General features: G+C 30.4%; 1 protein-coding gene across 2 annotated transcripts in view; it reads right to left on the reverse strand.

The window, feature by feature from the left end:
- The window catches only part of MS3_00004247 (uncharacterized protein), a 230582-nt gene that overhangs the window by 122577 nt on the left and 89755 nt on the right, over positions 1-18250 (reverse strand). For both annotated transcript variants that reach the window (XM_051212142.1, XM_051212143.1), the window contains 3 exons: positions 12626-12796; positions 3171-3287; positions 941-1204 (listed from right to left, as the gene is read on the reverse strand). In XM_051212142.1, coding sequence (XP_051072289.1) covers positions 941-1204; positions 3171-3287; positions 12626-12722 — 478 coding nt within the window. In that variant the 5' untranslated portion in view covers positions 12723-12796. The remainder of the gene's footprint in view (positions 1-940; positions 1205-3170; positions 3288-12625; positions 12797-18250) is intronic.

The following is an 18250-nucleotide window of genomic DNA, read 5'->3' on the forward strand; positions in this document are numbered from 1 at the left end:
TATAACTTTATTATTACCAAGTACTTCGAATTTTAAATGTCACAGTTTTGAGAAAGGGATTATCAAAAGTCTACCTATTGTTTTACTATGACATTTAGTGCTGTTAAAATACTTTTTTTAATTCATGGTTTTTACATAATCGAGTCTTTTGGAATGAGTTGGTTTTCATCTACTGATTATAAGCTGCAATCAAGGGAGTGAAGTGAATATATTAAGTTCTCGAACCATTCTAGGTTTTTGAAACAAGTCATACATCCTACCTAACTACACGCAATCTACTTGATTTCTTTATATTAACATTTAAAGATTATCAAGTTCTCAGTAAATGTACACATTTTAACTCATTAATTAATAGAAAAGTTCATCGATCATTTGAAACATTAAACTACAGAAATCACTTATTCATTATACAGATATAGTTTTTGTTCCAAAAAATGTTGATGCAAATGAATAGATTCTGTAAGTTTACAAATTTAAACTTCAGAATAGTACAATTCAATGTTCATTCTGATTATATCATATAAGTTAATAAATAAATTTTATTACTGATAGCCAATAACAATTTGTAAATGGTGAATTATTTGTATAAATTAAGCATTTAAGTCAGCTATCATTTCATTGCAAAAGACAATGCATTCAAATCATAGAGATTTATTCTTCCAACATTTAATGGTCTGAAGTAAAAGACAAATCCTTACCTGGAAAATATCTGACAGTTAAACTGCTGAAACTGTTGTTATACATTGAAATATTTTGGACTTTTCAACAGAAAATGTATGAGAAATGGTTATATCCACCTATGAGCATTGTTAGTAAAATATCTTAAAACGTTTATGGTGAATACGCAGAACTAATAAATTTAATATACAGTAAAGATAACAGTAATTATTCTTATTGAGATAAATTTGACTTTAAAATGAATTATATAAACATTACTTACCGATTATTTGAATTCTAACAGGATGCTGTACAGTTCCTAAACTATTATTTGCTTCACAAATATATCTTGCAGGTTCTGTAATATCTGCTAGATATAATGTTGAAGTACCTTCAGTAAAATCTGTTATAGGTCGTTCACCATCAGTAAGCCATCTAGTAGTTGTTGTAGGATTTCCTGCTGCACGACAAGTTAAATTTGCATTATGTCCATAACGTACTCCAATTTTATCAATTTTATCAATTATTTTGGGTACAAAATAAGTATCTGTAACAAATAAAAAGCACACACACACATAAATACAAACAAAAACAAAAATTACCAAGCAAATATTACTAACCATGTTTATTTGTTAAATTGTAAGTAGTTTGAATAAATATTGAAAAAAAAATAACTTTTTAATAAATAACTTATTATATGGGAATAAAGTCCTATCGAAACGTATGACATAATAATGTTATGCAAATATATATGAATAGATGGAATGATAAATATTATTAAAAAACGATAATCTCATTGAATAATAATGATAATGGCTGTATTTTATTAAAGGTGTAGAATGTTTTGTCTATGATAAAACAATAATTTCCATTTTAATGAAAAATAATAATTTTGAATTACCATGTTTGAATATGAATATTTGCAATGAGGATTGACAAAGGAAGGGTAGCATTCTTACAATTGAAGAACATATGGAACTCAGAATAACTTTCAACCAATATCAAAGTCAGAATCTTCAATATGGACGTCAAGACAGTCCTAATGTATGGAGTTCAAACTTGAAGAACTACTACAACCATCATCAAGAAAGTACAAGTATTTATAATTAGTTGTCTACGCAAGATACTCAACATCCATTGGCCAGACACCATCAGCAACAGCCTTCTATGGGAGGGAACAAACCAGCTTCCAGTTGAAGAAGAAATTAGGAAACGACGATGGAAATGGATAGGACATACATTAGCAAATCATCAAACTACATCACGAGGCAAGCCCTAACTTGGAATGGTGAAGGGAAGCGGAAAACAGGAAGCCCGAAATACACATTACGTCGGGAAATCGAAGCAGATATAAAAAGGATGAATAACAACTGGAAGGAGCTGTAAAGGTTTGCCCAGGACAGGGTTGGATGGAGAATGCTGGTGAGCGGTCTATGCTCCTTCACGAGAAGTAACAGGCGTAAGTAAGTAAGTAAGTAATGATATTTATGGTAAATTCACTATATGATTTTCATAGACAACTACATCTCTGTGTTAATATGGTATGACAACTCGAACTGATGTACGTACGTATGAAGTTCAACATTATTACTGATTGACTGACTAACTATCTGAGAAGTAAACTTTTTAGACACTTTATAATTGTTCATTCGATTTATTTTTTGGGGTTCATGTTTGTGATTGGTCAATTTTATTATTAAACTATTGAATTCAGAGAACACAACACAATGAAAATGATTCATTTGAGTTATTAACTTTTTCTAAAGGAACTTAAAATAGTACAGTGAACACTTTGCTTTTTGAAAAAACCATACTGAGTTGCAATCCAAAGCTTAGAATTGACTTAAAGAAATCGAATTGATGATGCTAAAGTTAAGATTGATTATTATTTATCACTAAAATGTTATTATAACGAACATTGATCCAATAATTGAATGCACTAGCAGACATTTTTAAGCTTAATTTCTTTTTATAAATATCATTTGATTTCATATTACAAATTAATCATTAATTTTCACTAACGTTCATCATCAAAAGATTCTGTGAAGTTGGTATGTAATCATGGTTACTTTGTAGATTATTCTGCGTTTGATTTGAATTCCAAGTAAAATATATCTAAATGTGTTCATCACTACTTTCTCCCTGAATTGAATACTTGTCAATCTTTGACTAAAAAAGAACGAAGTCGACAGTCCTAGGGATTACCCATTAGCAAATCAATGCGGCAAGTATAACTTATCACGGATATCCGATGTCATTAAATGACGCTTAGTAGCTGAAGTAAAGAGGAATACATTTTTCTTTTACATATAAAGTTAAAATGATATACATTATACTACTTTAATAAACTAGAATAAAGTAAATCATCTAGTAAATAACATCGTTTAGAATTTCTTCTCCGTTTTATTCAAAGGTGATCAAGTCAATGAAGTAATACCATCTTAACTAAATATATACGATTAACATTACTATCGACTTGTAAGTTGAACAACTATTAATGATATAAAACTTACTTTTAACTCTTAAATAAGCTTTTGAACTTAATACTGATCCAGCTTGATTAGTAACTAAACATTCATAATGTCCTTCATCTGATAATAATAGATGTTCAAATAATATTGAACCAGTCCCTTTAAAGTAGAAGAAAATTACAAAAAAATACTCTGTAGATAACAGTTAATCAACAATAATAATAATAATAACGTTAAAAAGAGTATTACATATTCCCTTCATCTATTGTCATTCAACGTTTGTTTATATCTAAATGATAGAATAATATTAGTGTTTATAGAATTCAAGCTGAATTGTCAATAATCAAACATTTTGTTGGATAAATGTTATTTATTATTAAGTTTACATGTATATTATGGACTTCATTTATACAATATGCATGAAACATACTTCTGTTAGTAATATATGTCTAGTAATTACATTTTACATTATGCATTTTGTGAAAGCAAAGTTAAAAAGTTACTTCTACTTTAGAGTTTGTATAGTCCAAATTATGAATTATAATGTAAAATAGAAATGATATATTTCTTTCTTTATAAGAATAGGGTACTTCATTAAACTTTATAACTTTTGTAAATCTAAGTTGACTTGTTAAGTAGAAGCTTGCATACGCTTTTAATTTAACCTAACCCCTTTAAAATAAGTTTTTTCCTGATGTAACTATTGAATTATTGTAATGTGTCAGAGTAACCGTTTGATCGATAATATGACGTTATAAGTATTTGGTGTCACAATTGTCGAAAAAAAACTTGATCAGTATGAAGACATAAACATTGAGAGGTTTTAACTTCACTATTCAATATTACTTACAAAAATAAAGCACTCAAAATTAAGTTTACTGAATTTTAAAATCCTGTTTTCTAAAATAAAAGAAAGCTAGACTCATTTCAAAGTATGTTAAACATTATGAAACTTAATACAGATTATTACAAAAATAATCTATGAAAAACACTTACTAGTATACGGGTTGTGGAGATTATTAAGTTTTTGATTGAGATCATGAACCGACTGATGATAGACCACCACCTTTGGGAACCTAGAAAAGAATTCTCGGAGTTCTGGTGAAAAGCCGTGACCAGTGGAGCTAATCCTTGTCGGGTAGAGACAGGTATCTACATCAGTACAACGGAAGTTCGTCGCTCAATTTCGTGGATTGGTTGATGTTAGACACTATCAGCATTGGATGCCGGCTCAGTGGTCCAGAAGGTCAAACGTTCACGTGCAAGACCGAAAGCCCTGGGTTCGAATCCCGCGAGCGGGATCGTGGATGCGCACTGCTGAGGAGTCTCACAATAAAACGAAACGGCCATCCAGTGCTTCCAGGTTTCCGAAGGTGGTCTAACATCAATTGGTTCATGATCTCAATGAAAACAAGTTCATTACATCTGGTGCTTATCTTGATTGCATCACAGATCAGAATGTATAATTAATTTCTCTCATGAAAAGTCTAGTACGACTCACTTTAAAAAGTGAATAATTACTCAAGGGATGACTTAAACAAACATCTATGTTTCTATATGTTTTTGCATTACGTGTGCTCTAAATATTGATTTGTATGCACTGTTTATATGTGTAATAGGCAACAAAAGATTGTGAAGAGTAAGTTTAAATAGTCCAGATTATTGGCAAAAATGTTAAGAGTAAATAAAGTGTACTTCACGGACACCATGGAAATTTTTATTGTAATTTAAATATATATATATAGTACAGATGAATATCCTTTGTGAACCTGCTTAATGAACTGGCACCGGAGGCAATAACATTACAAACCCACTTTTAGACACTAGGAAGTTATGAAAATAAAAATTCAGTCCCACCAAAAAATAACTATTCTGTTTAGATGACTTGTAATACATATTCCATTTCTTGTAATCATGACTCTTCATCAGACACCACAAATTAAAATTTTCATGACGCATATATATATATATATATATATATATATATATAACATTCAGACGAAATCCGGAAGCCAGACAATTCATAGACCGTATCTATTGTTGCTAATATCTATGTAACAAATCATTAGAACAAGAATGTGACGTATGTCGGCAAAATGCAAAGCTTTGAAACTTTGTTATATATAATTTCTTTCAATAAAAGAAACTATCTCTGTGGTGAAACTTAATCATGTATAGCTAAATATTAAAAAGGGCTTTTTGTCATATTTTATTTGCATACATAGACACATATATATATATATACAAATGCTTCCTAAAAAATGGTAAATGTTTTATGCACAAAAGGTATGTAAGAAAACATATGTAAGAAAAAGAGGCTAAATATGAAATTCTTTAGCCGACAAGATTTATAAGTATAACATCAACATAAATCTAAATTATGAAATTAATATAATGCTTGTTGTATTTCTTTATTAACCCTTGTGTAATTCTGGTTTTATCATATTATTAGCATGAATGGCTATGTAAGGCTAATTTCCCATGTCTAATCAAATAAGGAGATCAAAATGAATTTTTTGTGATGTTGAAAACACGTTCTCATGTTTAAATGACTGGATTCATAACAGACTTGAAAAGAGAAACTAAAGAGTAGAATCAGGGGTTAATTTTGATAATGAATTCATTGATAACTTGTCGTTATGCTCGCAATGATCTAAATTATGAATTAAACCTTAAGGGATATTTGAAATTCATCCTAGTTAAATCCTTAGAACACCATAGAGATAGGTTTGTCTGCTGGTTTGCAATTTTTAAAGCATGTATCTCCCGTGTTCAAAGAACTAATAACAACCTATAACACGGTTTTTTTTCGCAGAGTATACTGGTTCCTTTAGGTATTCAGAAACACCATACTAACATGCGCCCGAAAGGTTTTTGACGTCGGTTCATTACTTCATGCCCATCTCCTACAACGATCTAAAATTCGAAAACAATGAATGCGATCTACTTAGTTAGGCCAATGAACAGATTTGATCAGCTTTGAGCACTCAATAAACATAACGTTGATTACAACCCAGTAATCAGTTAGTTAAAATGAATGATTATCAATCTCATTTATGCACTCCAATAAATATTCATTTTTGATTAAAGTCAGAGGAAAATTGACCCTTATTTTGAACTTTATGAGGTTGTTGTTTTCTGCTCTATTGAAAAAAGACTATAGAACAACCATAATTTTCGACTGATCAGCTTTTCAGTAGTGTAAAACAAAATTGTCTCAACACAACTATTCTTTGGCTACTTTTTGATAAACTATCTTCTGTTTCTTCTTCAACAATGATATAAGCCCATATAGTAATCTTTATTGAAAAGTATTATAAATTATTTTGACTGATATTTTCAGTTGTTTTGATTTCTAATTTCTCTATTTGTCCGTTATGGAATTGATCTTTGTTTAAAGAAATTTATTTCAGTAATCACTCTGACTAAGATAAACTACATCTTTATATGATTATCTAAAAAATCCTATGAAATATAATTTAAGAAGAGAATAAACCAAGGTATGTGTAATATTTATGGAACAATGACACTAATTTAATGAAAACCATTGTTAAACGAGTGTGCATCACTGAATATCTTTCCTCGAATATTAATCGCTTTTTATTACGAAAAAACAACGGAAACAAACAAACAAACAAACAAACAAACAGACTTCCATTACATTTCAAAAAGCCATAAGCAAATAATTCAATAGGCGACCATAAAAAGCGGATTGCTTTTAGTAAGCTAAGTTATTTTAATTTATCAGCAAATGACAATAGTTTATTTTTATTTAATGGTAGATTCTAACAAAATCACATCTGATGGAGAAACTCTGGAAGGGGTGGAAATTTTCACTTAACTGGGTAGCATCATCGATGAAAAAGGAGGATCTGATGCAGACGTAGAGGTGAGGATTGGCAAAGCAAGGGTCACATTCCTACAATAGGAGAACATATGGAATTCAAAACAACTTTCAATCAATATCAAAGTCAGAATCTTCAATATGAACGTCAAGACAGTTAGTTTTACTGTACGGAGCTGAAACTTGGAGAAGTACAACAATCACCATCAAAAAGGTACAAGTACTTATAAATAGTTGTCTACGCAAGATATTCAACATCCATTGGTCAGATGACATCAGCAACAGCCTTCTGTGGGAGGGAACAAACCAGCTTTTAGCTGAAGAGAAAATTAGGAAAAGACTTTTGAGGTAGATAGGAAATCACTTAACTGCATCACGAGACAAGCCCTAACTTGGAATCCTGAAGGGAAGCGGAAAAGAAGAAGGCCAAAGAACACTGCGTCGAGAATTGGAGTCAGATATGAAACGAATGAATAACAATTGAAGGCAACTTGATAAGATTGCCCAGGACAGAGTTCGATAGAGAGTGGTGGTTAGTAGCTTATGCTTCTCCACAAAGGGTAACAGGTGTAAGTAAGTAAGTAAGTAAGTAAGTAAGTAAGTAAGTAAGTAAGTAAGTAAGTTCAATCCAAACAAACTGTTTTAAATTGTTTTCTGTAAACTTAATAATGAAACTTAGATCTTGTTTCCACTGTTATTGATCAAATGTTATGTTTAATTGTAATATCACCGAGTGACATTATCAGATGAATGAAAGCTAAATATATATATCTCCGCGTTTTTTCACACATCATTTAGTTACAGTTACTGTTAGTTAACCATAATCACAAAAGTTCATATTTGAGTAGATTTCTTAGTATTCTATGATATCGTACTAGGTAACTTCTTTATAAGTAACTAACTTTAATTCAAGAAGAATGTCTATTAATTATCTTATACAGTAAAATTCTGTTAAAAGAAAAGCAAAAAAAAAACAAAACGAAATAACAATGAACTTGACTATAATCTCTATAGTTTATCAATGTTATCTATTATACTGATGACTATAAATATATCAAATGAATAGGTCATTAAACTGTGTTAAGGTATGATTTACAATTCAATCATATAAATAGAATAAAACATTCAACTTCCTCTTGACATAATTCAGGTATTAAAAAAAACAAAAAAAAGGTACATATGATTAAAATTAAAGATATTAGTGTAACACGCATATTACAGGATATTTAAATAATAAATAAAACTTTTTTCAAATGACCTCTTAATCAGTTTGTATATGAAATCCATTAATATTTCATTAGTTCATTTACTTTATACATTTAATATTTAATAATATTTAAATCTAATTTCAATGTTTGTTTGTTTTATTAGAAAACATTCAATGTGTAAGAAAAGAGCGCGTAAATAAAAAAATTTAAAAAAAAATAAAAAACAATCAAAATTCAAGATTATTAATCTGATGTCTCTAATTGAACTTTTTAAACAAAATATAAATTACTTTGAAAGTGAGAAGTTGATAAAAAAAAATAAGAAAAAAAGAAAAAAAAGAGAGAAAAGAATATGTTAACTTCCGATTTATTCTGTATGTCATTCTTTTTTTCCATTTTTCATTTGTATAATTTTTGTTCTCTATATATTTTGAGGTATTTATTTATTTAAAAAAAATAGAATTAAAAAATATATATAAATCTGTCTTGAGTGCTATCAGACGCTTTTAGAGGACCGATGCATGTATATGCTTGGTCTTACGTTGTAACTGACTGACTGACTGACTGACTGACTGACTGACTGACTGATAGATCTGTCTAGGTAACACATTGAAAATATTTGAGAAAGTAGTTTTATTTTTATAAGTTTTTTTTGAATTACTATTTTTGTTTCGAATCCCGCGAGCGGGATCGTGGATGAGCACTGCTGAGAAATCCCACAACAGGACGAAACGGTGGTTCAGTGCTTCCAGGTTTTCAATTTGTGGTCTAACATTAATCGGTTCATGATCTCAATCAAAAACTTAACAATCTCCACAACCCTTAAACTGATATTTCTATTTTATTTTATTCTTTTTATTTATTCAAAGAAAAAAAGAAAAGGAAGTTATAAAACTATACGACGAATTAGTTTCATTTGTCGGAAATTTTTCTTTATTATTTATTTTATAGATTAAAGATTGATGTCAACGGTTTATTACGTACTTGAAATGGATTGTATTCTTTAAAAATTATTTTTTACGATGTTGTGTAACATTGATTTATTACGAAAATAGGAAAAATAAATCAATTTGACACTCTTTACATCATTTGAAAAGGTTAATTGATTGATCAGTCTTAATAAATACAACACTGAATATATATCTATATCTATATAAGTTTATCAAATTAAGCAGAATGAAAGCTGATAGACGTAATTCCAGATTTTATTACTAAAATATAGTGTGGATGTAAGTTACAGATTTATTCCTAAGCGAATATTAATGAAAAATGAATCTTATTATAGAAAATAACATAAATATTTTGCAGAAATATAATACATAGTTAACTTAACAACATGATATTAGGGAAATATGAAAGAAGACCTATCCCTGAATATGTGAAAGTAATTAGAACATTGAACTTAGGTTGATTGTTCTTAATGTTCAAATATCAAAATGTATGAATAAATACATTTTAAATAATCGCAGGACAGTAATATACTAATGAATCTAAAATATTCTCATTTATTTAAGTATGGGTAGCTTTCTTCATAAAACTTCTAAGCTTCCTTCCTTTAGAATATGAAGTCAGTGAGAAAGAATGTTAATATGTTATTCAAAATTTTATTATGATATCTCTTAACTATTGACGTTAATAAACCCCTTTAATTGAATGTAGTGAAACACTATGGTGAAGTGAAATTTTCAACATTTACATGATCAATATTTGAATCTTTGAATCTCGTTTATGTTAAATGAATGATCCTTTTCAAATTAATCTCCGTAAGTATGATGAATAATTTCACACATAAATATTATTTGATGTATGGCTTTAACTTCTGTTAGTAACTTAGTGATTACAAAAACATTTTTTTTGAAAATAATGAAAAGTCGATTATAATTTAGATTAAATTACTAAAATTACTGATAGGAAGATGATCCATATAAGTTATGAATATTACCCGAAGAATAGTTAGAATCTATTTAAATATTCTATATGTAGACTTTCTAAATAATTGAACAATTAATCAAATGTAACAATGAAAGTCAAAAGTAATTTTGAGTAATTAAAACTACACAAATGACTATTATGATATTTATGATTGTATTAGTAATTTTGTTCTTAGAATTCATAGTCACCAGTACAAGATGAAGTTTTATTTATTACAGTTACGAACAGAATTTGGCACAAAAATGGAGTATAACCAAAATGATGTTCACTCCAAATAGTACATTCAAGATGAGATGAGATATTTATCAGGTTTATTGTTGATATCTGTCACTGATAGACAAAATTTTTTTAACTAACACCATTTTGCAGAGTAAGTTTATTATATCTTTCTCTAAAGGTTAAACATGTATGAAACCGAAGATCCTTGGTTCAATTACCGCGCGCGTGATGATAGATCCATACTGCCATAGTAGTGTCCCATAATACGGTAAGACAGGCATCCAATGCTTACAAATTTTCAGTCATGGTTTAACACAGACCGGATCATGATTTTAGTCAGACTCAACAATCACCACAACCCTTTATCCAATATTATACTATTCTGTTGAAGTCACCTCATTATTATTGTTATTACTTAACATCCTACCTTTTCAACTTTAAAATCCGATACCATGTGATTAATTTTTATTTAGTAATAAACTATTCTATGATTTAGTCAAATTTAAAAATAATAAAAGTCTACACCTTAAAAGCATTACCATTTCACTAATTTAGTTTTTTCTCCTCATTTTAAAATAAGTTTCATATTGTAATATAAAAAAAACAGACAAAGGCTATTATGTTAACGTTTTCCAGTTAGATGGGGACATTCTAATGAATATAAATTCATTTTTTACTCAGTTACATATTTTTTTCCATGTAAAAAAAAAGAAAATTTAAGACTTTCTTCAATTTCTCATGATCGAATAAAACAGAGTAAAAATATATGGTTGTTGATTAGATTAACTCCGCCTGGAGTCCCTCAGAGGGCTACTGCCAGTCCCAAGCCCGAATAAAGGAGGAGGGTTGGACATGTGGTTAGCGACCCCATCCCACAGAAAACTAACTCGTTAAAAAACACTCACCAGAAAAAAATTATTCGAATTTTTTAAACTCTATCCTGGGAGTCAGAAGGTCTTCGTTTAGAAGAACAATGACGCCTCATGATGAAAGCCGAGTTCCTTCGGAAGTCACGAGGCCAATGCCCTTTCTGACAACCAGAGCAACCATTTATTTAGGTACATGGGATGCTCGTACAATGTGGGAGACCGGGAGAGTCTTCCAAACTGCTGCAGAAATGAGGAGTTGACTAAGTTAGTCTCTTATTTTACAAGAATACACAAAAGTACATCAAAGTCAGAATTTTCGATACAAATGTCATGATAGTTCTATTATATGAGGCAGAAACTTGGAGAACTACGAAATCAATCATCCAAAAGATATAAGTGTTTATTATTAGTTGTCTACATTAAATACTTCAGATCCGTTGGCCAGACACTATCAGCAACAACCTACTATGGGAGAGAACAAACCAGATTGCAGCGAAGGAAGAAATCAGGAAGAAGCACTGGAAGTGGATAGGACACACATTGAGGAAAACACCCAACTGCGTCACAAGGCAAGCCGTTACATGGAGTCCCCAAGGCCAAAGGAGAAGAGAAAGACCAAAGTATACATTCCGTCGAGAAATGCAGACATGAGAAGAAATAACAACAATTGGATAGAACTAGAAAGGAAGGCCCAGGACAGAGTGAGTTGGAGAATGTTGATCTATGCTCCATTGGCAGTAACAGGTGTAAGTAAGTAAGTAAGTAAGTAAGTAAATATTCTGTTAAGACATTATATGTCAAGCCTTTTCCTGGTGATTTTGTCTCCAGTCATTAGACTGTTTAGTAGAATTGTTTTAGATAAAACCTAATATATTATGTGAAATTTAGAATTTATAAACATGAATTAATACATTTGCATCAAATGTCTGGGTAACAGCATAACAATTTACTTTATTATTGTGTCATATACGACATTGAATTGTGATGTATATTTAGGACACAATTTCCTAGCCTTTTTAATATCCTTTCATTAGAAACTTTATTTCTATTGTCAAATGTCTATAAATGACTGCAAAAACATTTGGTTATGTATAATGTTACATTTAAGTGCTGGTACATCATTGGCATTAAGTACAAAATAAGAAAAATTAGAATGCTTGCAACTTTTGTACTTAATTAATGGTGAACAGATCTGGTTATCACTATACATGCTATTCATATGTTTTTAATTATCTGAATATTGGATATATTATTACCTGAATAACTAACCATGATCTTAGGAATGCTCACCTAGGAATAGCATGAGAAATTTCTTTAAAAATTCGTTGCTTTTTGAATAATATATCAATGAATTGAATAATCAAACAAACCAATCACTGTAATTATTATGATTTCATTAAATAACATTTATTTAATTCTACTTACCAACAAATGTGATACGTTTATCGGTTGTTTGAATAGGAATTTCATTTTTTAACCAAACTACTGTAGGCTGTGGATGACCAGATACTTCACAATCCATTCTGGCCACATCACCAACAGATGCAGAACTAGCTTTTGGTGGTACATGTATAATTGGATAACCATCAGGTATACCTACAATAATCATAAATATATCATATTAATGTTTCCTTCTTTAAAATGCTTTGATAAATTATAAATGGTTCATTGAAAAATAGTAAGACACTAAGTTAGAAATTGTTTAGAAATTTCAATTACTACAAAACTGGTTACGTAAACTTCTAAAGATGAATAAAAGTTACCATCTTTATTTAAATAATCGTGAAGTTGTGTCTGTAAATTTATAAGATTTATTCATAAATTCCAAAGTAGCGTTCTCTCAGTGAAGTTATTAAGTCATCAATAATAAATATATATTTATGGTTTAGGAGTATTATTTAGTGAGCACCCGGGCAGTATTAGAGCTCACGCACAAATCAAGTGACATATATAGAGCATATGTATTCGGTACCCCTTTGTATCAATACTTATGTGTTCAAACAAACAAATAAATAAATAATCTGTATCACTTGTTGAAATCATGAGTCAATTGAAGCTACACCACCATGGAAAACCTGGAAGCACTGAACAGCCGTTTCGTCTTATTGTGGGACTCCTCAGCAGTGCGAATCCACGATCCCGCCTCGAGGGATTCGAACCCAGGACCTATCAGTTTCGCGCCAGGCTCTTAACCAACTAGACCACTGAACCGGCCGGCATCCAACGGTGTTAATGTCTAACTTCAACCAATCCACAAAGTTGCGCCACCGTGCACCATTGTCTTCAGTGAGTTCCTATCTCACAATAGACCTGTTTGAACTCTACTGGTAACGACTTCTCACTAGAACTCCAGGAGTATCTCCTGAATTCAATTACTAGTAAGCAGGTGGTTATTATTATCAGAATGGGTTTTGTGGAGATTTTTAGAAATTTCACTCGTTGAAATCATGAGTCAATTGATGCTAGAACACCATGGAAAACCTGGAAGCACTGGACAATCATTTCGTCCTATTGCGTCCACGACCCCGCCTCGTGGGATCCGAACCCGTAACTCATGAGTCTCGTGCTCGAGCGCTTAACCACTAGACCACTGAGCTGGCTGGCATCAAACGGTGTTAATGTCTAACCTTAAATAATCCACGAAATTTAGTGACACATCTATCATTGACAACAATGAGTTACTATCTCGATGGTGGCCTAGCTTCAATTGACTCATGATCTCAACTGTAAGAATTTACTATCAAACTGTACAATCACATATATATCAAATCTTTTTGTTAAAGTACTAATTCCGTGAGGAAATGTGAACACAAATAAGCAAGATGACTTAATAGAAAGATAATAACACTAGATTACGTAATACGAATAATAACAATGGATTTAGATTTAGTGAATGTAATAAGATGATTAATTAATGGTCATAGAGGTGTAAAAATAAAAAAGATAATATGATGAGCATTTATAAATAAAATAATGAAAATATAAGACACAAGTAAAGAGGAATGCAGTAATAACAATAAGATTAATTAAGGTCAAGGTAACGATAATGATAGGATATACTTCCTTTATATTCATAGTTCTGGCTTGATCTCATGGATGGTAAGAGCTTCGGCTATTTTTACAAGTTGAATACGAAGAAATCTAGGTAGATTTGAACGAATCAGGTATGCAACCTTAAAGTCAAACCGTGAATCCATAGAATGATTACAGTCGATTAGGTGTTCAAGTATAGAATTCCTAACTGCTTCCCTGTAACCTTTGTAGAACCAAACTGAGATGTGTTCTAGTATCCATATATTTACGATCGTACAGTTTGATAATAGATTCGTTGAAAATCCATCCCTTCGCTGAACTTCATGTCTTTTTATTTTTAATGTTTTAATGGGAACTATCTGTCAATAAACATCAGTTACTTTACCAAACTATTTTATACAATCATACATGATCTGGTCAATTAATTAAATATTTCACATTTAATGGAGAAGTATGTTCTCACAGTGAAACGTCTAGTTTTTTTTTGTAAAAACAAAAACAGTCTTATCTTATCTTCATCAAGAGATTTTCTACCATCAATATAGATAATTTTCATCATTTACGTTTATCATTATTATGTTTGATTTTTTTAACTTAATAGATAAACTGCTTTAAATAGAATTATATACAATGATGGATAATGACTAGCAGTAGAATTCAAAACTCGCGTTTCGTCCTATTTTGGTACTCATCAGCTGAATGTACCTACATCTCAGAATTGATGTTCACTCCGAGATGTAGGTACATTCAACTAACGAGTCTCAAATAGGACGAAACGTGCGTCCTATATCCCACTGCTAGCCATCATCCATCTTTGCTTATAACACTTGTAAACTAAAATAGACAATATCAAGTGAATCTATACTGAATTATTTTACACATATCGATTACACAGTACCAAACATCATAATTATATTTCTAGATGATATACTTTAACAGTATGGGGGTTGTGGAGCTTATTAGGTTTTTGATTGAGATCATGAAGAGTCCCACAATAGAACGAAACGGACGTCCACTGCTTCCAGATTTTCAATGGTGATCTAACATCAATCGGTTCGTGATCTTAATCAAAATATACTTTAAGTTTAATTATTATTATTATTATTACTGATTCATTTCCGTGATTTATTCTGAAAAAAAGGAATTATGAAACGAGTACTAATCAATAATACCATATTATCACTACTTGTTCATATGACTTAACGTTAAATAAAAGGGACCTGATCTTTCTGATAACGTTTCCTTTTTCACCATCTGTCAGTGTTTTATATGTTTTTTTAGAAAAAAAAACCCGAAAAGGATTAATAATAATAATAATAATATGGCTGAATACTTTGGTTTTAATGATTATCAAAAATAAAAATTACATTTGTAGTACATTCGAAAGTACTTTTTTCATATATATACTTAATTGTAACGATTATATTTCATTGATTTAAATTATTACTCTATTTATTCAATAGCCAAAAAAGAAAAAGAAAAAATTTCAATAGTTGAGATTATGAGTCAGTTGAAGTTAGACCACCATAGAAAGTTTGAAAGCACTGGACAGCCGTTTCGTCCTATTATGGGACTCCTCAGCAGTGCACATTCACGACCCCGCCTCGCGAGATTCGAACCCAGGACCTGCCAGTCTCGTGTCAGGCGCTTAACTAACTGGACCACTGAGCCGGATGTGCATTGCTGAGGGTCCCACAATAGGACGAAACGGCTGTCCAGTGCTTTCAAACTTTCTATGGTGTTCTAGCTTCAACTGTCTCATGATCTCAACTATTGAAATTGCTACAATCTCCACAAAAACCCTTCCGATACTAAAACCAATAAACTTAGTTATTTGACTTTTAAAATTATTTTCATTTACAAATTATATTTGTAATCACTAAAGTTTTCAGAGAAATTTCACCGTTTAATAAATGCTGCATTATATATATATATATATATATATATATATATATATATATATATATATAATATATGAGTTTGTAATTAGTATAATTTTGGCAAAAGAAAATAAGAGTAAAATGATCAGTTTTGAAGCAATTATTATCAAACTTTCTACCATTCAAATCAATTATAATTCTGAAATTAGGTAGGGTATTGGATTTCAAAGAGAAGAGTTAATAAAACAAGGTATTGATTTAAAACATTTAGTGTAATAAATGATATGTGTATTTATTTATTACACTTACTTACTTACTTACTGACTTACGCCTGTTACTCCTTATGGAGGAGCATAGGCTGCTCAACTCTGTCCTGGATTATTTATAACACAGTAAAATTAATTGATCTTTTGTTATTTACAACAATAGATATGTTTAGATTTTGAGTAGAAAGGTGAAAAACATATATCTCATTGTTCTGTTTTTTCTCACTTTTTTTAAACAAAAATAGCAGTATTGTGTAGAATAAAAAGTGTTTTAATTTGATTTATTGACAATAAATTAACCATTATGAAAACTCAATTATTTAGTGTAATAACATTAAAGCAATTGAAAGTTCCCTGTGTGTTTGAAAAATGATTTATGGTTTACATATAAAATATACATGTGCTTAATCAAATTTAGTTTTGAATGAAAGAATTTCATAGCAATGAAATTCATTCTGAACTTAATGAAATCTAATGTTGTAAAATTACATCACATCACTGCTTTAGAATCGAATGATCTATTTTTCATATCGTCGTTATGTATTCTTATCAATGAAATCATTCAGTAACTGAGCATTTTTATCATGAAAGTTCGTTAATTTAGAAAAATCTCATGTGAGTAGTCGTTGGAAGTTTAAAAATTTCTTTAAAACGTTCGTAACCATGACGTTTGATCGATTATCTTGACATTTTGCTTTACTATTAGTTTCTCTTATAGGGTGTTGTTCAGATTGTTGAATGTCACAGTTGGTGTTTATCACAGATTTTAGATAGAAAGCGAATGAAACTCAGAAGTCAATAGACAGCTATTTCGTTCTAATATGGGAGTCTCGGGCACTGAGCATCTATGAATTTAGCAGGGGTTGAACCTAGAGCCCTAACCTTTGAATTGCTGAGCCGGCACCCGATGACTTACATTGCTAGGTTCAACCAATTTGCTATATTGAGAATTACCATGCTATAAAAAACTAACACTCAGGTGCTCCTTGTTCTTTACAACAACGACCAGTCACTGACAGACTACTTTTTTCAATATCAGTAATACCATTTTTGTGGATGTGTACATTTTTATTTCTTTTGTTAGTGAAATAAGACAACTTCTAAAGCAAATAAAAAATATTATTTCAAAATATCATAAAGGGACTTCTGTTAGAGATTCATTAAATCAACCCTTATTTCTTCTTTGTCCTCGCTTATTAATGTCTACTGGGGTTATGGAGAATAAAGATAGCGAATAATGTCAGTTCCAGAAGACATAACACGCCTTTAAACATAAAATCTTCAAACTGGAATGATATCAATGTATATGAACCGAATGGGATTTTTAATATGATGAAACGATCGATCACAATCTGAAATCAGGTTTGAAAAGATTGTATGATATAAAATATATCAATTAGCATGATGATATATTCTAACAACAGAGATATCTTGAATCTCACAGAAAATCCCACACTTCTATGAAAATGCTGTGTTCAAACAATGGAAATGAGAATGTAGCATGTGAAAAGTCTACTTCTGATTAGATGTCTTACATTTGATATATCTGCAATGTATTATACTAAATTTGTTTGCTGACTTCTAGCTAATATTCAGAAACTAGTTAAAACAAAGTATATGTTCTAAAAAGCTGTACATACTTAGAAAAGTTCAATCAAGTCACAACAACAGCTGATAGATATTCAAAATATGGACCTTTGGAATTTAACTCAGTGATTTAAAGGTAACATTGAAATCTCGAAATCTGAAGTTTTGAGTTTCATTTGCTAGCAAGATGGAGATTGAGCACAGTCAGTGTCCTAACCCGGGATAAATTATTTGTCCATTGATTAATAGCTTGCATTGAGTCTTCCTTTGACAATAGTTTATCA

The sequence above is a fragment of the Schistosoma haematobium genome, chromosome ZW (genome assembly GCF_000699445.3).
Source record: "Schistosoma haematobium chromosome ZW, whole genome shotgun sequence".
Lineage (NCBI taxonomy): Eukaryota > Metazoa > Platyhelminthes > Trematoda > Strigeidida > Schistosomatidae > Schistosoma > Schistosoma haematobium.